General features: G+C 34.0%; 1 protein-coding gene and 1 long non-coding RNA gene across 2 annotated transcripts in view; both read left to right on the top strand.

Moving 5' to 3' along the window:
* The window catches only part of LOC125242050 (solute carrier family 2, facilitated glucose transporter member 2-like), a 52,970-nt gene that overhangs the window by 16,200 nt on the left and 13,122 nt on the right, over nt 1–23,648 (top strand). The window contains exon 3 of the mRNA XM_048150753.1: nt 860–1,171. Within this exon, the coding sequence (XP_048006710.1) occupies nt 860–1,171 (312 nt within the window). The remainder of the gene's footprint in view (nt 1–859; nt 1,172–23,648) is intronic.
* On the top strand, nt 4,235–18,741 carry LOC125242053. The gene is made up of 3 exons (XR_007178818.1): nt 4,235–4,503; nt 5,002–5,076; nt 18,627–18,741. It is a non-coding gene; the product is annotated as an uncharacterized LOC125242053 (long non-coding RNA).

The following is a 23,648-nucleotide window of genomic DNA, read 5'->3' as shown; positions in this document are numbered from 1 at the left end:
AAAAAACGACAAGGCCTACTGGTGGCGGGCGGGTGGTCTAGTGGTAAAGACGTTAGCCGCGTAAGCTGAAGACCCGGGTTCGATTCCCGGCTCGGCCACCAGTGGGCCTTGTCGTTTTTTGTTTCGTGTATGATTATCTGTTTCAAATTATAATTTATACATAGTAGTGTGACTACTTGAAAAAAAAAAAACAAATCAAAAAATATTCAATAAAATAATTTGATTTGTTTCCTAATTGTAAAACAAAGGAGATAAGTACATAGTGTAACCACAGAATCCATACTAATATTATAAATGGGAAATCCTGTGTGTCTGTTTGTTTGTCCGTCTTTCACGGCAAAACGGAGCGACGAATTGACGTGATTTTTAAAGTGGAGATAGTTGAAGCGATGGAGAGTGACATAGGCTACTTTTTGTCTCTTTCTAACGCGAGCGAAGCCGCGGGCAAAAGCTAGTATATAATATTAGTACAAGTAAAGTAAGGTTTTGAATGATTCATGGTTATTTTCATTAGACTTATATTTCCGTGATTACCTTTTTGATGCATGCAACTGCGCCGAAATATCGGAAGCTCGACAACAATCAAAGAGGTAATCACGGTCAATATAGGTCTAAAGTAAGTTTAAGAAATTATATATGCCAATTTTATAGAGGTCCATACTAGATGTCTAAGATTTGAGGATTCTACACAGAGAATAAATGAGAGATTTTTATCAGCGTCTGAGACCATTTAAGGTTACTGTGGCTATGAATAAGCAAATCACTTCACACAACCACTATAGTTGTAGGATTTTTTTGATTTAAGATTTCCCAATACATCAAATTCATATCAGATATTTTTACCTACCATTAATTTCAGATATCCTGCATACCACTTCTTCTAGACGTCAGCGAAATCAACGTCATAGCGTTACACATACTAGCTGGCATATCATCGGGTGGCTTGTACACAATATTCCCAATATACATCCGAGAGATCAGCTCAATACAGAATAGAGCGCTTGCCCTTTCCTTATTTATACCAATGACAGGTGTAGGGTATTTGATGAGACTGGTCACAGATTTGGACACGCTGATGTTTCTAGTGGTAGCGCTTGTGGTGGTTCAAATGGTCGCGATGTTCTGTTTGGTGGAATCTCCGAGCTATTTGGTGATGAAAGGGAGTCATGAGGTGAGTTAAGTTGACTACTGTTAAGTATATTTTAGCTTATTGGTAAAAAAGCATTAGTGGCACAATTATAGGAAGGAAGGCAAGGCGATTTGTATTTAATGCGCCTGTCACAAGTTTTTTGAACCCGCACATACTTGTAGATGGACGCTATTTTCCAAGTCTGAGTACAAACAAAATACCAGCGAGTTGTGTCATCGCACACAACGACAACTGTAAATCAAAATTTTTGACAGATCTAAATGAGGAATCAAAAAAAAAAAAAATATTTATTTTCTTTCACAATGTTCATCTTAAAGCTAGTGATTGGAACCTCCTTTTAAGCTTTATTATAGCTTGTGCCAGGAGGTACCGCTCTTCCATTTCTAAAGATTGTTATCAAATATTGTGCTACTAAAGTATTTAAATGTAATAGCCTCTTAAACAATGTTTCTAAACTATGAAATTTAAAACTAGGTACTTAGAATTACTGAGCCAGAAATATACAAGAGCATTCAAAATCCATACTTCAAAGCAGGTCAATATAAAATCAGGCAAAATCCCTCGTGTGTGTGTGTGTGTGTGTGTGTGTGTGTGTGTGTGTGTGTGTGTGTGTGTGTGTGTGTGTGTGTGTGTGTGTGTTTTGTTTGTTTGTGTGTAGTATTTATTTTAACTGGATATGTTAGTAGGGTAAGTAATTCTTCAGTTTCCTCATATGTTTGTGTCATAAGCCAAGCCGGTATAATATTTTTACACTCATAGTAGTGTTTACTATATATATTTAGGTTTTTGTTTAATACATTATATAAGTTAGAAGAGAGTGCTTCATAGTGTCGTTTTGCAAATTTACTTTTATATTGAGGTACAGTAGCAACTTTATACGTTAGTCTTCTATGTGTACATGAGTCATTATATGGTAAGTGCTTATGTTTTTTAGGACTATGTGAAGAATAAACAGTCTTCTTATGGAAAGAAGATTTGTCATACTATATAGTCTTTCAGTTGGAAATCTTATTTTCTTAAAATACATGACCTTTAGAAGGCTGCGCTGTGCACGTTCTAGTTGCAAGAAACGTGTTTTTGCCGCGCCTCCCCAAATAGATATACAGTAAATTATGACAGATTGTACCAAAGCAATATATATTTCTTTTAGAAGATCTTTCGCGGGACCACTGGCTGCATCTACTCGTCCTGGCACCACGTGTCTTAGAGTTTTAAAAATCCAGATTAATTTCCTTATTCGTGAGGATACATATTCAAGTTGTGGGTACCAAGACAATCGCTGATCCATGAGAACCCCGAGATATTTAGCTTGTTCAACTTTTTTAATATTTGGGCAGCTACAGCTACGAGTATAAACATCTGGGGTCGGTGTATCATCACAAACGTGTATTTTAATATTATAATCACTGCTGGGTTGTGTGTTGTTGGAAATACTAAAGCAAACATAGCTTGTTTTAGTAGTGTTAAGGGTAAGTATGTTATTATGCAACCATTTCTGTATTTGTCTTAATCCTTCCTCAGCGTGAATTTTAACTTTATCCCAGGTCGCTCCTGTAAAAACGACTGCAGTATCGTCGGCATATGAGAAGATTTTAGCGTTTGTAATTTTCATATCGCAGAGGTCATTTATGTAAACCAGAAATAAGGTAGGGCCAAGAACGCTTCCCTGCGGTACACCGTGAGTGATTTCCTTAAGCCCCCCTATACATTTTCCCAGTTTTACATTTTGTTTCCTGTGAGATAGGTAGTCTTTTAGTAAAAGAAGCGGTGTTCCTCTTATTCCAATTTTTTCTAGTTTGTGTACAAGGATGGGAACAGAGACGGTATCGAAAGCTTTTTTCAAGTCTAGGAATACAGACATACATTTTTGCCGGTTATCTAATTGCTCTACTACTAGTGAAGTTAACGTTGCTACCGCATCTTCGGTTGATTTATTTTGCCTAAAACCAAATTGAGAGTCTGATAATATATTTAAATGGTTTAGGTAAGCTACTAGTCTGGAATTAAGCAATTTTTCAACGATTTTGGAGATTGCAGGGAGCACCGATATTGGTCTATAATTACTAATATCGTCTCTGTTCCCTCCCTTGTAAACTGGTGTGATAACTGCTTGTTTAAGTGGAGCAGGAAATATTCCTTTCTCGAAACAAAGGTTAATAAAATGCGTTAACATAGGTACTATTTCTGCATTTGCCATTTTTAAGAACTTTGTAGGGATATTGTCCCACCCAGGAGCACTATCAGATTTTAGATTCATAAGTGTGCTATATACTTCTTTATAGTCAACATCAAGTAGAACAAATGAGTTCGGCTGAGATGGTAAGTTTTGCAAGTAAGTGTTTTGTTCACCGTCTAAAGGATGAGTCTGTTCAGCAAGTTCCATACCAATGTTTACGAAATAGTCGTTGTCCTGACGTGAATTTCATACAACTTTATTGACATGATATCTCGTCATACATAGCTTGTATGAACTTCAAACCTTGACGTGTAGTTAGTTACTTATGCATATATCTCGCATAATTCTACAGAAATACCAGTTACTCTTTAATATTAATTAATATCTCATTTGAAAAAATGGGAAAATTGTAGTCGATAGCTTGTTTGTGTGCGTGACCATGCGTGACCTTACACTGTCCGTGTAAAGCAACATGGCGAAGTCAAGTTTAATCATAGCGAACACAGATGTCATCTTAACACAGGTAACCTAACTATTTAGTAACAAATTTCCTCAATAGGTGGCTACGGATAAAATTATCTCATTACAAAATAGTGAAACATATTTTACATTGCAAAAATACTCCAGTAAAATTGGAACCATTCATTCGTACAAGTAACTATGTAATCGGATGTCAGGTAAGATTTGCTTCTTTGATAGTTTCCCGGAATCTTTTTTAATCACTAACCAGTTTAAGACCTAGATTATATGTAATAAATTTACAAGATTAAAATTAAAATGAAAGATTATATATATTTTTAACGCATTATCATTGATTTATTTACTGAACTAAAATATTAAAATATTTATAGGAGCATTATCATTACCCCATTACATAATAATTGTGTCCGGGAACGTGCGGAGGGCACTTTATTTGCCATAGACAACTTGTGCATAATGTGGTAAGTAGTAAATGACAAGTTATTGTTTAAATAAATGTCACTGAACTTCAAAACCTACATTTTTGCTTTTATAACATCCGATCTTTTTTCGCAGATTATAGATTTGTCTGGTCAATTAGTTTGCCCCGAACGCCGCTATGGGCAGAACCACAAAGCGGCGTACAAAAAACATACGTAAACGGCGTAAAGTAGGTACAAGCTGCCTTACAATATCACTATCACCATAGCACCAAATCGTATGTACCTTTTTTACTATCTTTAATTATGTATACCAAATCATACAAAACCTTTATTACTACTTACGTACGTTGACGCACTTAATGCAGTCTTTACTGTCCAAATCATATATATATACAAGTAAATGATACCTCGCAAATACCCTATTGTAAATTTAATAAGTACATTTTCCATGTGCGGATTTGACTACATTCTCATACTCGTGGGCGTTGCTCGCGTTTCCTAAAATTTTGTTAATTTTGTAATGCCGACCTAGGGTTCTGTAGTCAACTAGGGACCGTTACAGTTTCGCTATGTCTGTCCGTCTGCGGATAAACTCAGTAACCGATAACACTAGAAAGCTGAAATTTGGTACCAACTTATGCATATCAATCACGCCGACAAAATGTTTTTCTAGGGTATCTATGTTTTAGCCTCTCGGTGTAAGTCACAAAAATATTTCATTATACATAAGTATTTTTCATATTGCATGACATTAATAAATATGACGATTTCAGGAGAAACCTGGCTTGGCGAAATGTTTTGTATAATACACATACTGCTGAAACGTCAAACGGTTCAACGAATGCAGAGTAAGTAAATTGATACATTTTAGTACAACGTTTTAGTAGACGAATTGATGATCCTTGATCGTTTGACACAATCAAAAATATCTAAACACCGTATGTTAATAGACCTAATAAACCGTAGAATAAGTTTATATAATGTTTGACATACTTCAGACTCTATTTAATCATAATTTAAACGTCAATAACGTCATCACTGTCTTCACATTTTGTGAAGCCGCAGGCGAAAGCTAGTAGGTACCTAATCATTTTGTGTGATCGATTTTTGTAAGTGTTTCAACAGGCCATATTACTTACACAACAATATTTTGTGTAGCTTAATTTCAAACTTATCATACGTGATACAAATTACTATGTCATTCAAATTGTATAGAAAAGTTTTTCGCAATTTGTGACTTTTGTAGCCGGAAAATTATTTTTGGCCCCATACAAAGCTTTTGATCCTGAATAGGAATGGGATCGATTGCCGTCAAAAAGAAAGTTTGTCAAAAATGCCCTTTTTCTCGCAACCTGTATGTTTTTTCCAAAATTGGTAAATGCCATTTTTCACCAAATGGAAATCGAGGGATGGTGTCCTTAGACCATTTTGGCGTAGTATAAGGTAACTGTCCCATATTACGGGAACTTAAGACGTTTCCTACTTTGAGTGAGTATTGTAAAAAAAATACGACGTTTCTAGTCGTGTTAATTATTTTATTTTAAGGATAAGTCTTCTACGATGGATTTAAGATATTATTTTGCATCGTAACTTCTAATTTATAGAAATTACCGTTGTTTTACTTAACCCTTAGTTTGCCCATTATTCCGGGATACAATTTTGGTATGGCTTCAATTCCGGGAGTCGTTGTACGTAATTACGGGATACCTTTAAAGTCCACGTTGTTAAAGCATAATGTAAAAAAAAACGAATTAAAAATATTGTTTACGTAAATATATAAATGCTCATATCGTTTTGATAGATGCTTATACAGAGTGTATTTTTTATAATTGGCAATGTTTTGATGGGTTGGGGTGGGATGGGAAATATGATATTTTACGGTATAACCATTGTATGATATAATGACAGAGTGTTATAAGTTTTACTGTCTGTCTAAGGCATCGCTTTCGAATGGATGAACCGATTTAGATTAGTTTTTTTCGTTTGAAAGCTGAATTAGTCGAGAGTGTTCTTAGCCATGTTTGATGAAAAACGCTTAACAATGTCGGGGTTTTTTTTTTTCAAAATTTAATTTCAATCCAGAAGCTATGGCCGGATATAAAAATTGCACGGCACTCGTGAAAATTTCAGTATTTTGGTACTGGTGATCACTGAGCTACACCGTATACATATATGGTGGTGATACGTTATTCAAGTATTTATATATAAATAAATAGTACTCAATAAATAAATATTATAGGCCGTTCTTACACAGGTTGACTGTCTGACTTATTTGTACTATTGTATATTTATGTATGTCTAATTGTCTATCCTATTATGTATTATCCTCATGTAAATTTTAGCTTTCTAGTACTGATAATGATTGAGCTAAATCGTAGACGGACAGACTGACTGACGGACAAACCAATATGCGGTATAAAGATTTTTAGCTAACTAAGGAAGTTGAAAAACATAATAGTCGGGTCTCTATACCTTATTTTGTGTTTTTATATTTTAATATACTTCATATAGGCATACTGGAATAAGATACACTCATATAAAGTCGTGTACTTAATTACGGCAGTCAAAACGAAGGCTATGTTAAAAGACAAACAAGATTTTTTTTAGTACATTGGAAGATTATATAACAATTATACTCAAAACATCGAAATAAGCAACCTTTGTGCTTTAATTTTGTGAAATAAAACAAATTTAATGTCGATGCCACACTCCAATATTTCGCACGTATTACTCAACGACTATACATTTCGTACTCAATTATGAGACTAAAATCTAAAAAATATATGTACCGTAATTATGTCACTATAATCTGTAATCTTTACTCAATATATTTACATCAAATATATAAATATACTTCACCGCAAATAGTAATAAAACATAAAAACATTGCGGACTGTGTTTCCGTTATTCCGGGATACTCCCGCAATTATATACACCTCGTCAAAATGGTGTACATTATTCCGGGAGCGGGTATTTTAATTAAAATATGCTTTAAATTAATTTTAAAAGATGATATAAATGTCTTTTAATAACTATAAGACAATTATGATACAAATTTAATATAAATAAACTTACCCGCATCACAGTAAACCCTTAAGAAGTTCCGCTGCCGCGTTAAGCTCACCGTCAAACACGCCCATAGAAACCACTGCGTGGTTGCGACTGACGCGTTTGGAGGTATCTCACGGCTTCAAAAGATATGATAGATATTCGAAAATCGACTTTTTCGGTTCTATTTGATCTATAGTTAATAAAATACTGCCTTAAATTAAGATTTTACTGATAGTTTCCTTATTTTGCGACAAAAACCAAAGTATCCCGGAATAATGTACCACATTTTACTATCCCGGAATAGTGTACAGTTACCTTATATCATGAGATCTCCTAGCTGCCCATACTGACCCGCTATCAAAATACAACCTGTATATACACACACATTACCTGATAGAAGAAAAAAAATGTCCCAAGACTTCCATACATTTTTCAAGCTTTGCATTCCATTTCGTTACCGCCATCGCCATACAAAATGTATGAAAAAATGGTAACGGAACGGGAACAAAACCTTGGGACCCTTTTTTTCTCCTATTAGGATTGAAAGAGCTCGCGATTCTCAGTTAGTATGGATTATAGGAGTGCTTTCGTTTGGTTCGGTTATCTTCTAATTTTATTATAACAGCGTATTCTTGATAACATTTCAAGACTAGGTACAATATATATATATATATATAATTATAATGTTAATTAGCTTTTCTTATAGTTCGTACATCTGGCTGTTGTAAAAAGTGTAAACAAACCGGAGCTGTCGAATTCGACATATCCAGTGGTAGTGAACCTTTTAAGGCCAGATTGAAGAACAAAATTATAGGTGGCTACTTACTAGTTACTTTTTATTTATGGTGAACCAATTTTAATGATTATAAACGCATAAATGGTAAGTGAGGTGAAAGTAACAATGCAATACCTGGTATTTTAGGCATTTCAAAAACTGTGAGCAAACTGTCAAAGGGATTTTTTATAACTTATAAATTATGTATAAGGTAACGTTTGGTTCCTGTTCAATTTTTCGTATTTAAAAATAATTGAGCTCACTACTATAGTCCGTTCCATTCCAAAAACATATACTTTCGCCTAGTTTTACCAAATACACAAGTACTTACATATTATATAAGGTCCTAATTTATTAGTTGCAGATATTTTAACACATGATACTATACATTAAAATAATTAACTTTAAATATAAATTAAGAAATCTTTTCATGTAACTTTTTTGATTTCATTTTCCTAGCAAAAAATTAATTATAATTTCGTCTAAAAAAAATCATCATGTGCATTATCACATGTCACAATAACACTGTCTGTCATGTCAACAATTGTTTGTTGTAAATGTCGTAAAGGTTCGGCGGGAAAACTGCACATGTCATTGAAGTAAGTGGCCAGTTACAGTTAAGTGGTACGTAAAAGAGGTACTAGAATCTGTTCAATGAGTTTTCATTTAATAATCACATAAACAGGGTGTTTTTACGTAGCAAATTTGTTTTTCCGTTTTCTCCAAAAAAACATCGTAAAAGCTATAATGTTTCACGGTTTAATATACTCCAGAGACCGAGTACTATCAGCTGTAAAATATCTGCATCTAATAAATTAGGACCTTATATATATATCGTTGTCTGAGTACCCTCAACACAAGCCTTGAGCTTACTGTGGGCCTCAGTCAATCTGTGTAAGAATGTTCTATAATATTTTATTTATTTATTTAAAGGACTGTAGGTACAAGTTTCTAACGGGTCGGCACCTATTAAATATTTGATGTCATACCTATTAAATATTACTGAATCAAATAAACTACCATCTTGTATAAAGAATACATATTTACATTTCAATACAACAATCACCATCTCATACGGAGAAACGGAAGCTCGAAAACACAAATATCGAACTCGGAACAGATGATGCTGATTGATACCAAGCATCAAACAGATAATATTAAAAACCGGCCAAGAGCATGTCGGGGCACGCTCAGTGTAGGGTTCCGTAGTTTTCAGTATTTTTCTCAAAAATTATTGAACCTATCAAGTTCAAAACAACTTTCCTGAAAAGTCTTTATAAATTTCTACTTTTGTGATTTTTTTCATATTTTTTAAACATATGGTTCAAAAGTTAGAAGGGGGACACACACTTTTTTTCCCTTAGGAGCGATTATTTCCGAAAATATTAATATTATCAAAAAACGGTTGTAGTAAACCCTTATTCATTTTTAAGAGTGTTATAACATTTCGGCGTCGGGCGATATTAGGAATATAGCGCAAAATAATATTAATTACATATGTTAAAATTTATTTAAAAATTTAAAGTAATAATTATAAACTGTGATCATATTTAAGTAGATCCCGTCCCAAATATTTGCTTTTGTTATATGATGATAAGTAGGTATTAGAGTAAAGTATATATTAATATGATGATAAAATAAGTCAAATACAATTCTAATTACTTCAAGGTGGTACTCAGGGTCTGCTGATGGAGTCAGATGTTGGTCACCTGTACCAATGAACCATGTAACTAAACCACTTCGTGTTTAGGCTCGTTGGGTTCATCTCAACAAGACCTTTGACAAGAGGTGGCACTTAGGGTCTGATGATGGAGCCAGATGGTGGTCACCAGTACCAATGAACCATATGACTACACCACTTCGTGTTTAGGCTCGTTGGGTTCGTCTCAACAAGACGTTTGACAAAAGGTGGTACTGAGGGTCTGATGATGGAGCCAGATAGTTGTCACCGGTACCAATGAATCCATGTAACTGAACCAGTTCGTGTTTTTTATGTTATTCATACATATGTTATTATTCATGCGAGGATAGCCCGTGTATAAACAAGGCGTCCGACCCACACAACGCTAAATATTCTCGACGTTCGCGATGAAAACTCGGAGAGCGAAGCGACATACGTCTCACCTCTACGAGCTCCGGCGCGGCACTGAAATCGCAGGCGTCCGTCGCCGGTAAAATAGCGACAGGAAGGCTAGTTCTCAAAAAATTGGCAAAAAATCGTTATAAAATATTATAACGACAAATGAATAACAGAAATTTAAGCAGATTGTGCAGATTATTTATATACTAAAATAACTTCGATAACGTGTAGATTTTCGGCGAAATGATCACTTGTTTCGATTTATTTTCAAGACAAAATTGAGTAATATATACAATACTTTCAATTTCTCAATTTCAAAGTATTAAATGATAAATATTGTTTAATGGGCCTAAAATACAAGATATTAGGAACTTAAGTTTACCACATTTATGAGAGTGAGCTTATCAAATTATACATAATAAGAACTCCGAAATCTGTGCTTCACGCGGTTTTTTCTAAACGAGCATCAGAAAAAAAGTCATTACTACTTGGAAAAGCTTTTTCTTCCATATGTTATTTAATTAACCGACAGTTAATAAGATGTTCTAACTGAAACAAGTACTTTTACTGTCTTTTAGTATGAGTAAAGTATACAATTTTGTCGATAAATATTGTGCATTTTACAATATATCGCCTTTTTTTGTCATAGCGCTCTTAAATACCTATCCAACAATATATCACACGTTGGGGTTGTAATGAAAAAAAAAATCAGTCCCCACTATACATGTAGGGGTGGGGGGGGGGGTACCCTAATACCCCATTTTTTTTCATCTTTTATTTTTGCATTTTTTCGGCGTGGTTGATATACATATTTGTACCAAATTTCAGCTTTCTAGTGCTAACGGTTACTGAAATTATCCGCGGACGGACGGACGGACGGACAGACAGACAGACATGGCGAAACCATAAGAGTTCCTAGATGACTACAGAACCATAAAAATTGCGTACCTTTATATTTTAGTAGAGTTAACCCCGATTAAAATTCAACCATGAGTTTTAAACCTCTGCATAATTGGGTACTTTTTGGCAAATGATACCCCGAAGAAAAGAATAATATTCATTAAATGCAACGAAGATGTGTTTGTATTTGTGAAGATGTATTGTATATGTTTCGTCAAATTAAACAAAATTACATATTATTGGAATGAAATGGAAAATTGTAGTTAGCTCAATTATTATAAAATAAGGAAAAAAAACAGGAACCAAACTTTACCTAATAAACAACCCCCAAATTTGACAGCTCGGGTTTGTTTACACTTTTTTCAACAGCCAAAAGTAGTAACGTATAATTTCGCTCAGTTTCAAAGTTATAATTATTTGAAAAAAATAAACAAGTCATTGTTATTCGTTTGTAAAGTCAGCAACAATAAACAAAGCTACATCCAAAGTGACAGAAATATACAGTAAGGTGTGTATACATCATTTTGGTACTTTTGTCTGTGCAAGACTGCACAGCATATCTCAAGGATGGTGGTTCTTTAGTGCGGGGCGGAACAGGGAAATTAGTAATGTAAAATATCCTATAATGGACGGTGGTGCCATTATGGACAAAAAACAAAAATCCTTAAAAATAAGTGTGTAAAATTTGTTTCTAAAAACTGAGGACATTGTACCATAAACAAGAGTCATAGAGCTGCTTAATTTTGAAGTTTCATTTAATTCGGTCATTTCTGAAGGATTTGGCGCCAAGATAAAAGTCATAAGTTTACAAAAAAAATCAGGACGAATGTTGCTAAGAGAGTTGTGTTCATTTATAAATTAATAAAAAAATAATACTCGGTGTAAACTTGAACGAGTTTTACTTACTGTATTAACCCTGAGATAGCGTATTTATAATACATACTAAGTAGTTTGTTACTCCAAAGATATAAATAAATTGTGTTAATTTTGAGATTGTCCATAACTGGAACCGGAAAACTGCATACCTCTAATGATGGACAAGCAACAATTTACGAAACCAAAATTTACAAGGAACAATCCTATGTTAAAATAACCCAAACTAATTTTATTTCGGGTATATAAGATTGACTCATTCCGTATCAGTTGGCTTTGAAAGTAAAATTTTTAAATTATTTCACTGTCCATTACTGGAGAACTGCTGTCCATTATTGGAGAAGAAACACTTCGTTTTAATTTGTTAACTATGAAGAAACCAATAGGAGTATTTATTCTGTAATACGCTTGAAATGTAAAAGGAGGATCCATAAGACATTCAAGTTCTAAGTTTTAACATGCTTAGCGGTAGAATTTATACACGTATCAGTGAAATATCAAAAACTGTCCATGATTGGGTCCGTTACCATATGAATGTATAGTTACAGCTGGCAGAAAGCAGAAAACTTGGCAGCTTATAGATTTAGAAGAAAAAATAGAAGTAGAAACACGCCGAGGTGTCAACGTTTCCGGTTTTCCCTCTAATTTTAGATCCCTATTTTCAGATTTTTAACATTTTAATGAAAACCGTATAAACAACGTATAATTTCTAAGAGAAGTATATTTTTTATAAAATTCTCTACACATTTTTTTTAGGCACTTCTGAAAAAAACGTTGCACCTATTCATACAAAAATAACGACTTTATAACAAAATAATGAATTTTTATGTGTTTCATGGCAACAGTTGTGGCAAAATGCGCCGCGGCAATTATCAATAAAAACAACAGGGTGGCTAGCCGAATGGCACAATCGCTCACGAAACGCTCACGAAACGAAGCGCTAGTAGATATCTATCTCTATCGCGCTTGCGTATTGGCGCGACAGAGCCAGCGGCGTATCGCTTTCGTTTGGCGTCGGAGAAATGCCATTCTGCTACGGGGCCAGGATAGGTTAGCATAACTCCTCAAATCTTAAAGGCATAGATATAGTGATTTCTGGGTTTTTATAAGAACATTGACATTTGGTGCAGTTGAACTGCTGATGATGATCAGAACGGAACTCTTCAAATCTGAACGGCACACTTATTGTGGCTCTAGTATTTGTATAAGAACAGCTTGCATTTACATTCAGAACAGCGACATTTGGTAAAGTGGAACTGCTGATGATGGTCAGAGCGGATCTTCTCAAATCTGAACGGCACACTTATAGTGACTTTGGTATTTTTATAAGAACAGCATTCGCACAGCATCGCACATTCGTACAGAAATGTGACATTTGGTACAGTGGAACTGCTGATAACGGTCAGAACCGAAATCCTCAAATATGAACGGGACACTTATAGTGACTTTGGTATTTTTATAAGAATAGCATGCACTAACGTCTAGAACAGTGACATTTGGTGCAGTGGAACTGCTGATGAAGATCAAATCGGAACTTCTTAAATCTGAACGGCACACTTATATTGGCTTTGGTATTTTTATAAGAATAGCATGCATTTAAGCTCAGAACAGTGACATTTAGTTATGTTTATTAAGAATATTGAGTTTTCAAGTCAAATTTTATAATCGGATTCATGAGGAATTGTTGAGGAAACTCCTCAAACCTTAACGGCATACGTATACCTATTCCATTTGTGTTGCCATCAAATAATTAAAGTATTAAAAGCAATTAAAAAAAAAACCTATATATTTCTACATGATCCAACAATTCCAACATTCGCAAGTAGCTTTCACCAGAACCCCAAAGGTGGCGGTTTTTTTTCTTAAAAATTATTAGGATTACGCACAAAATTCCAACCCTTATGGTGCGATTCTGTCCGTCTGTCCGTCTGTTGCAGTAGCAAATTGGTTCAAGGTCATATTAAATAAGTCAGAGTCGTGGTATTTGTCGTTATACTCCGCAATGAGACGTTAGGAGATATTTTTTTTTCGTTATGTTTTTTAAATACTTTTGAGGTTTTAAGTGACAAATAGTAATTTTGGTCAGACTCGAGTTTTAGTGACGGGATCATATATTGAATGATATTTGATGAAGTGGCGCTGCTGATGATGATCAAAACGGAACTCAGACACAATTAGTTTGTATTTTGTATTTTTATCAGATCATCACAAAGACTTACATCGAAAATCGAAACATTTGCTGCAGTGGAACTGCTGATGATGAACAGAACAGAACTCCTGAAATCTGAACAGCATACTTACAGTGACTTTTGTATTTTTATCATACAATGAGAACTGAAATTTAAAAAAGTGACATTTGATGAATCCGAACTCTTAGCAACATTACTAAGAATTCGGCGTGATATTTTTTTCAGTAAACTGATGACTTTTATCTTGGCGCCATATCCTTCAGAAATAACCGAATTAAATGAAACTTCAAAATTAAGCAGCTGTATGACTCTTGTTTATGTTACAATGCCGTCAGTTTTAAGAAACTAATTTTAGATACTTATTTTTTATGATTTGTTTTTTTTTTATCCATGATGGCATCACCGTCCATTATAGGATATTTTACATTACATTTCATGTATGCTACCTACCTATACCACAAATAAAACTGTTAAAATATATTAGAGAATAGAGAATCGAGAATTTATTTGCATACCACATACAATGCATATGTATTACATATTATGTAATGTAATTACGCCAACTGGTCCTGTTACATTTTTAAGAACCGTAATAATTTATGAAGACAATATTATAACAGTAACAGCGGTGAGATAGTAAAATTTGAATAAATTTTCATTAGTGAATGTATGTATGGCAAAAGTTTTTTTTGTTTGCGGCTTTTTAATACATTATCTTAAGTTGACATATAGGAAACTATTGATACTGAATAAAAATGGAATCGTTGGGTATTCAAAGTTATATGAGAAAAAAAAAACAATTAAATTGTATGGGAAACGTTTTTCTTGATTTGTGGATTTTCTAGCCGGATTTTTTTTGTCTAATACAAGCTTTGGATCTTTGAATAGAAATGGGATCGATTGGCGTCAAAAAAAGTTTGTGAAAAATTATATTTTTTTCACAGCCTGTACGTTATTTCCGTAATCTGTAAAAGCGAATTTTCACAAATCAAAAATCAAAGGAAGGTCTAAGACCATGATTGATTGCCAGCACGGGATCTGGTATTTGCCTTTACTGACCCGCTATCAAAAGACACCCTGTATACATGTGTCTCATCATTTACAGAATCCCACTTATTAAAACTTACACGTTTTAATATTTACACAGAGGTGTTCTGGATGTCGTAAACATCAAATTTTGTAAAACTGTTTACTTTTTCATATATGTACATTTTTCCATATTTTACAGATTACCCATTGAAACTTGAAAACAAGATGATTTTTTAAGTTTATAAAAGCTTCACTGCAATTAACTTAAACTAAATCCTTTTCAGCTCACTTTCGCAGTTTCAATTCATCACGTGACAAGCAAAAGCTACTAAGTATTATTACAAGTTCGAACCTAGTGACTCCACGTAGTATCAAAACAAGGTTGATTTGTACTTATTTTGTCGTAATTAGTAACTTTTGCTAACCTGACAAATCGATTATCGCTTGATTGCTTTAGTTTTATGGCGCATGTACATTATTAACATTAGTTAATTTTATTTTCCACTAGCACATTGAATCACCTGAAAAGGCCATCACGGGAAGCATGGTCGCGCGATAGACGATAAAATAGCAGGCCGTCCCTGTCGCACTATCTGTAAGCGCGATAGGGGCGGCCTGATATTTTATCGTCTATCGCGCGACCATGCTTCCGGTGCATGCCAGGATAAGCTAAGTGAATCTGCCCCCAGCGAGTTTTGAGTTGAATTTTTTTTTATTGATTCGTCTTTGTATTAGTATCGAGTATGCCAAATTTCAGCTCCCAAAACTTTATAGTTGAGTAATTAAAAAAAAATAACGAAATTTGAACTTTCTTCGATATTTTTTTTTCTGGGCAGCCGATTTCGACGTGCGTCACGTATATTGTGCATGTAGGTAGGACAATTATATGATATTCATTTTGTGTTATATTGCCATACAAAAACTGAAAAAAAAAATGAAAAAGAAAATCATTTTTTTTAAGTATTATCGTGCAAGCGACACCTCCAGATTTGTCATCAAAGTAAGCCTCTTTAATAAGCTACCAAATGAATATAAATACTTAATTTTATCTGTCGTAGAACAAGGTGTTTTTTTTTAAGGGTGCTTTCAAAAAAAACGTCAAAAGAATGTAAAATTGATAGTTTTAGTCGGTGAAATACTGCACTTTCCGTTATCCAATAGATTTATTTAATTCAAGTTTCAGTTAGAACATCTTATTATCTTGATTGTTATAAGACTGGATTTTTGAAAACTAACTCACTAAATTAATTATGATTTTTTTTCTAATGCACGTTCAGAAAAACTCACGTATAGAGCTGAATTAGTCGATCTTATTTGTAAAATTTTGACAATTTTGAATACTAAAACAGGTAAATTTATAATTCGTATATCCTGTACTACAATCTTCTCAGACTACATTTTTATTATAAGGTTTTGAAAAAGAGTAAACGAGGTTAAGACGAATTCAATTTTTTTCAGAAATTACCTAAAATTAAGTGACATTTTCTTTGAAAATCTATATCACATCGAATTAATTTTTGTACTTAATTAATCTGCAACGTTTACTTAAATTGCTGTTATGCCTTAGTGATTACAAATTGCTATTATTGATTTTTGGCAATTTTTTGAAAACGAGCCTTCATCGGTACAATTATTACCACTTTTGGACATTTTCTCATATTTTGTTAGACCAAGTAGAAAAAGTCCTATAGTGTGATATATATTTGTAAACTACTCGCAAAGCCCTTTAATTTGATACCACACACGGTATGATCAAGCGCTCGGTTGCGATTTCACTGTTTTTCACAAGAAAGCCCTCTTAATTGAATACATCACAATACATTTACTCCCATACACGCTCGTTAAAACGAATCGCTGACAAACTCCAGAGAAACGTGCGCGTTGGTCATAAACACTGGCCACTAATAAAAATTAAAAATAAATAAATATATGAATATGTTTTTTTTATAAAAAAACGTCACAAATTGCAAAAAACTTTCCTTATACAATTTGTATGAATTTTTTTTTTCACATGGTATTTTCTGATGCCAATCGATTGCATTCCTATTCAGTATCGAAAGTTTCTTTGAGCTCAAATTGCGGTAGTGTACCTACTAAAGAGCCACAAATTGAAGAAAACTTTTTCCACATTTACCCCATAACAAAATGTATGGAAAATGTATCCATTGATTTGTGGGTTTTTAGTGCAAAGCAAGTATTGATACTGGATAAGAATGGAATCGACTGGCATCAAAAAAACTGTTTGTAAAAAATAGTTAAATTTTTGTAGATATCTACATATAGTGTGTATATGGGGGAAATGTGGAAAAAGTTTCCTACAATTTGCAGCTTTTTAGTACATTACCGGAAGTCGAGCCCTAAGAAACTATTGATACTGAATAGGAATGGAATCGATTGGCATCAGAAAAACACCATGTAAAACAATTTTTTTTTCATAGAAATTGTATAAGAATTTTTTTTCGCAATTTGTGACTTTTTTAATAAAAAAAACATATTCATATATTGTACATTTCTTTTAATTTTTATTAGTGGCATTGGCATGTGTTTATGACCAACGTGCACGTTTCTCTGGAGTTTGTCAGCGATTCGTTTTAACGAGCGTGTATGGGAGTAAAATGTATCGTGGTATATTCAATTAAAAAAAACACCTTGTTCTACCACAGATAAAATTAAGTATTTATATTTATTTGGTAGCTTATTAAAGAGGCTTACTTTGATGAAAAATCTGGAGGTGTCGTTTGCATGATAATACTTTAAAAAAAATTGATTTTATTTTTAATTTTTTTTTTGTTTTTGTATGTCAATATAACATAAAATTAATATAATTTAATTGTCCTACCTACATGCGTAATATACTTGACGCACGTCGAAATCGGCTGCCCAGAAAAAAAAACATCGAAGAAAGTTCAAATTTCGTTTTTTTTTTAATTACTGAACTATAAAGTTTTGGGAGCTGAAATTTGGCATACTCGATACTAATACAAAGACAAATCAATAAAAAAAATTCAAGCCAAAACTCGCTAGGGGCAGATATATAAATATAAAAACACAAAAAAAACTGTGTGATACTTTACAGCACGACCACGGATGATTTTGTTATTTCTGTTACGGTAATAAATTAAAAGTATTTTTTTGCGCTTACCTTTTTAAAAAAGTACCCGCATAGTTTCGAAATTTCGACACCAGTTGTGGTCGTGCTAGATACCATCTTTGGTTTTTGAACTAATGTAGATAGTACAATTTCAAAATATTGATTTAGCATTCATTTGACCATCAAATTAAATATAAATATAGTATGGTGGTGCCAGGGAGAACCTTCCGGTACTAGGAAGGTTCTCCCTGGCACCACCATACATATTGTAGTACAAAAAAGAAATTTTTTTTCGTGAATTTGTACCGTAACATAAATAATAAAATAATCCGTGGTCGTAATTACTGTATACTGCTACTGCTGTATAGTATCACACAAACAATTTCACTCAAGTGTATGACTTTTTTTAGCTGATCATCAAGCACAAACGTCGGTGTCAGATGTCCATAACGGACGTGTACTCCCAAAGGACACGAGGCAGCATACAAATCAATAAAAATAATTTGTATATAAATGCAGTAAATACAATATTGATGTTTTTAAGTATACTACAAACCATGTATGTTCGTCTTCAGTACAGATGGTGCTTTTTTTACGCACTAGTTCGAGAAGTTGTTCATTATATGTAGGCTTGGGACTTTTGGATGCTCGCTATGGTTCTGTCATCCGCAGAGTCGCCATTATGTTAAACAATTTTTTTCGAAGTCAAAGTCAAAGCCTGGAAATAAAATATCTAACAACAATATCTCTATCCAATCCAACAACAAGCTATATTCACCACAGTTTTTTTGATGGGATACACTTTTAATATGGTTAGCAATAAATACTTTTTGTTCTATACTCACCAGCTCACCACCGTTAAGTTTGCCCGTATTACGTTTACACCCATGTATACTTAAATAATAAAATAAGATAAGAATAAATTATTTTCACTACATTAAATTTGTCAAGCACAAATTAAACAACGTGGAGCAGGAGACGCATACGGGATGGTTCCGGCGCCCCCGAACAGCCGGCAGGCGAGGGCTGCGGACACAACATGTCACCATTTGGATTTTTAATAAACTGTTTTAGCTAATAAAATACGATTAATATGAAAGTCTATTTTTTCCCTCAGAAGTGTGTTAAATAACGTCTTATGAAATATGTGTGCATTGTCCATTACACACGTCAGCTCTCTTACGCGCACTAGCTTTGCTTGCATGCACAATATCAGAGCATTTCTTTTTTTGCCATTTTTTTATTTGATTTTTTTAGGGAAATTTAGGTCAATTGTACTCAGAATCACGAGTACTTTCAATCTCACTGGGAGACAAAAAGTGTCCCAGAATTTCCATACATTTTTGTTACTTTCCTCTTTTGTTACCCCACACAATATGTACGGGAAATAGTAACAAAATAAGAAAAAATCGCATGATTTTTTTTTATATTACAATTAAGGATTGAAAAGGCTAGTGATTCTGAGTAGAATTTTTTTCAAAAATATCGTATTTCATAAAATTGGCAAAAACAAAGAAATGCTCATCACCTCCTGTGATTACATGTGTTGGTCATTAGACCAACCTAGCATATACCTGAATCATTACTAGGTATAGGACTTTTTATCTCATACCGTGATTCTAAAATCCGTGGAGTAGCCATATGAAAAAATTTCGAAGTCTAAGTCCAACAGTATGTAGTCAATTTGAACTAATAATGTTGTATGTTATAGGTATAAATCGAGCATAGTTAATTTTATCTTAATAGTATTTTTTGTATTATTATATAATATTATGATAAAATTTACTAATAATAACATTATTCAACTACAACTAGGGAACAAATCAAATTATTTTATTGAATATTTTTCGATTTGTTCTTTTTTCAAGTAGTCACACTACTATATATAAATTATAAATTTAAATAGATATCATACACGAAAGAAAAAACGACAAGGCCCACTGGTGGCCAAGCCGGGAATCGAACCCGGGTCTTCAGCTTACGCGGCTAACGTCTTCACCATTAGACCACCCGCTCTAGTTGTATAGATGCCGGCGCCGGCTAGTTGTATAAATGGCAGCACCATCTCTCTCGCTATATCGTAATGCTGCAAAGGATTCGTATAGGAGGTGCAAGCACTAATTGCTCGCCCTTAGAGTTGGTCAAAAGGCGCCTAGCCTTATCAAAGATAAGATACTCTAGAGAAATTTCGTCGGGTACCACGGCGGGCGGGTGGTCTAGTGGTGAAGACGTTAGCCGCGTAAGCTGAAGACCCGGGTTCGATTCCCGGCTCGGCCACCAGTGGGCCTTGTCGTTTTTTCTTTCGTGTATGATATCTATTAAACATTATTCGTTAAAATTAACTATTATTATTAGTAAGTTCGAATAAAATGAACTCAGTAACGATGTTTACATATTTATATTTAATATGACATCATACTGTTGGACTTCGAATTATTTTTATATGGCGACTCCATGGATTTTAGAACCAAAGGTGTGGCTAATCATTACATTTCATATAGTGTTGTTTCCGCACTAGTTCGCAAAGTGACCGTATAGTACATTACTTGACATTTCGAAACTTCCAAGGGTCATAAAAGGGTCAGCACGAGCACAGAGCCGCCAGACCTTCCTAATTTTCTCAAGTATGAAACAAATGGGATAATGTACCATATGCGTCAGAAAATACTGGTCTGTTCGGTATATAAATATTGATATTCATCATTTTCTGACTATTTCCGCCGATCGTTTACCAGACGCTTGAAAATCTTTCTAACTTACCCTAATTTTTTGAGCGAAAATGGTTAAGAAATGATGATTATGAATTCCTAACAGAATTTTCTGATATAATTGTGGAATATGAAATAGAGGCGATACATTTTAATAAGTTGCGAATTGAGGACGGACTGCGGAAAGAAAATATCACTTGTTGCAAGCTATCCAAAAACGGTATGTATTAGTGTGTAAGTACTTGTGTGACTCATAAATGTACTAATGTTTTGCAAAATTATTTATGCCCGTGAAAGTACACAAATACCTACACACCTGTTTATTATAAGCATGTATTGCCACCAGTGTCTGTAAAAATATCTGTAGGAATTGCATAGCTTTTGCGTCAATGTGTCGAGCTATGTTTCAACGATTCTAAATTCCTCCCTAAATTCACAAGATGACGGAGATCTGTCAAATGGTTGAAGAGAAAAACATGAGATAGATGTATGTGATGACAATTCTGTACTCTTTTCGATGGTTGTCAAATCACATACCTAAAATAAACGTTTTTTTTTATTTAAATTTAGACGTTATTATCTGCGGCATACGTTTGTTTTTTTTATAAGGGTCAAATTTGAAGGCGATGAATTTCTACGTATTTACATAAAATTTTAAAACGTTATTACAGATATGTTTGTGGCAATACATGTTATAATTATATGAATAAACAGGTGTACTTTCACGGGCTTTGAATAATTTTGAAAAATATTATCAAATATATTTATGACTTTTTAGATGCTTACATATCTTATACTATTAAACGAGCAATTCTTGTATATTTATTTATTTATTTATTTATTTATTTATTTATATATACCGACGATCTTGGAAACCGCTCTAACGATTTCGCTGAAATTTGTTTTGTGGGGGTTTTCGGGGGTGAAAAATCGATCTAGCGTAGCCTTAGATCCCGGAAAACGCGAATTTTCGAGTTTTCATGAGTTTTTCTTTCGCATTTGTAAACGTAAAATATGGTCCTTAATTTCGCCGCGCGCGCATCGATTCCGCTTAGCTCAGTCGCACGAGGTCGGTCTAATGTATGCAGATAGATCGTAGGTGTCAGGGTTTCGAATCCCGGTCAGAAATTAAGTTTTTGTTTTTTGTCTTTTTTTTGTTTTTGTATTTATAAGAGTTTTTTTTTTCTAAAGACGTGATATATTAAAATAGAACCGAGCGAAGCTCGGTCGCCCAGATATTTATTATATTTATGAGACTTGCTCTGATTAATATGACAGATGATTTGTGTACATATTTTTGAATGATTAATATGTTCAGATAAAAATGTACCTTTCTATGCGCATTTATTTTTGAAGCCTTGGATTTGCTCGTATATATATAAACTCGACTGTGCTTCGTGGAAACTACATTGCCATTCAAATGTGAATTCCATCAAGAGAATGGTCCGGATGCTTCATGTGCATTAAATACCTTTTTATCACAATTTATGTAGAAGTTCCAGATAATGAAGCACCTTATTGTACTGCAAGCATAAGGATCCTCTTGATCAAGAAAGTGATCAAAAAATGTTTGAAATTTAAAATATCAAGTTTTAGGTAGGTAACTAAAATGTGTATGTCAGGTAACGCAGCATTAATTGCTCGTGTAAGACGATAACATACATAATTTGTACGAATCAGGTAGGTCATAAACGTTACTAAAACTAAAATATTCCTCCCTGGATCGTACCTGGCCCAAGTCCCCATTATTCCCGCTGCATTACCTCGCTGGACCAGATACGACCCAGAACGAGGATCGCAGCCCCTCTCCCGCAAACGACGCCCTAACTCTTTGAAAAAGGAGCGAGCCTCTGAACCCCAAGTCCCCGCCGTCTCAATTGCCACCGCCATTTATTTATTCATAATTTATGAATAAATAAATGGAAGTTGACGATAATATTAAAACATCGAGTAATATATTCGGGATGTTCAAGTAAAGGTATCACTGCCTCTAACCTCCTTATCGCTACGAGAAATCATGACTAAATGATGAAGGATAAGTAAGTACGAAATTTCCCCGTGTGTTTATATTATTATTAATTTATATCGAGTTAATACCTACACACACGCGACAACATGATACGTTTTGCTTAAGAAAGGCTCCCATAAACGATTACAAGCCTAAATGAACTATTAATCGTTTGACTTTGTCTCTCATTTTAGCTTATATAAAAATAAATTAAAACATATGACCAATAATAACTGCTTTCAATTTGCTTTACATGCTAGTTTTTGACAGACGACGATTTTTTTACAAAATTGTACTATAGTCTATAACAGAACTGTACCTACACAAGTTTTTTGTCAGGTGGTCTGGTCTCGATCTGGTCCGTGACCATAGACAATCCGCCGAATCTCCTGCTAAAATTAAGTTCGTCTGGATGCGCCTTTATAATGAATTATTTTTGCTGTGAATTCATATCGTACACCGCGCCATCTGGTTTACAGTTTTGTCCCTAGTTAGCTAGTAAGGGTAATAAGAAAAACCCATGTTTTTACTAGTGACCTCTAGTCTAATTTGCCGCAACGGTTACAAGACTGACACTTACGGATGACAGTAGATACGCTAGTGTGCGTGAATGCAAGAAATTGTAATATATTGCAGTTTTTACATGATATTAATGAATTGAGACACACTTGAGCTTCATATTTCTCGGATTGGGTGCCATATTTTTTTTTCTCCAC

Source organism: Leguminivora glycinivorella, unplaced genomic scaffold (assembly GCF_023078275.1).
Source record: "Leguminivora glycinivorella isolate SPB_JAAS2020 unplaced genomic scaffold, LegGlyc_1.1 Scaffold6, whole genome shotgun sequence".
Taxonomy (NCBI): Eukaryota; Metazoa; Arthropoda; class Insecta; order Lepidoptera; family Tortricidae; genus Leguminivora; species Leguminivora glycinivorella.
The sequence above is the reverse complement of the archived record's forward strand: the minus strand, read 5'-3'. Positions and strand labels throughout refer to the sequence as shown.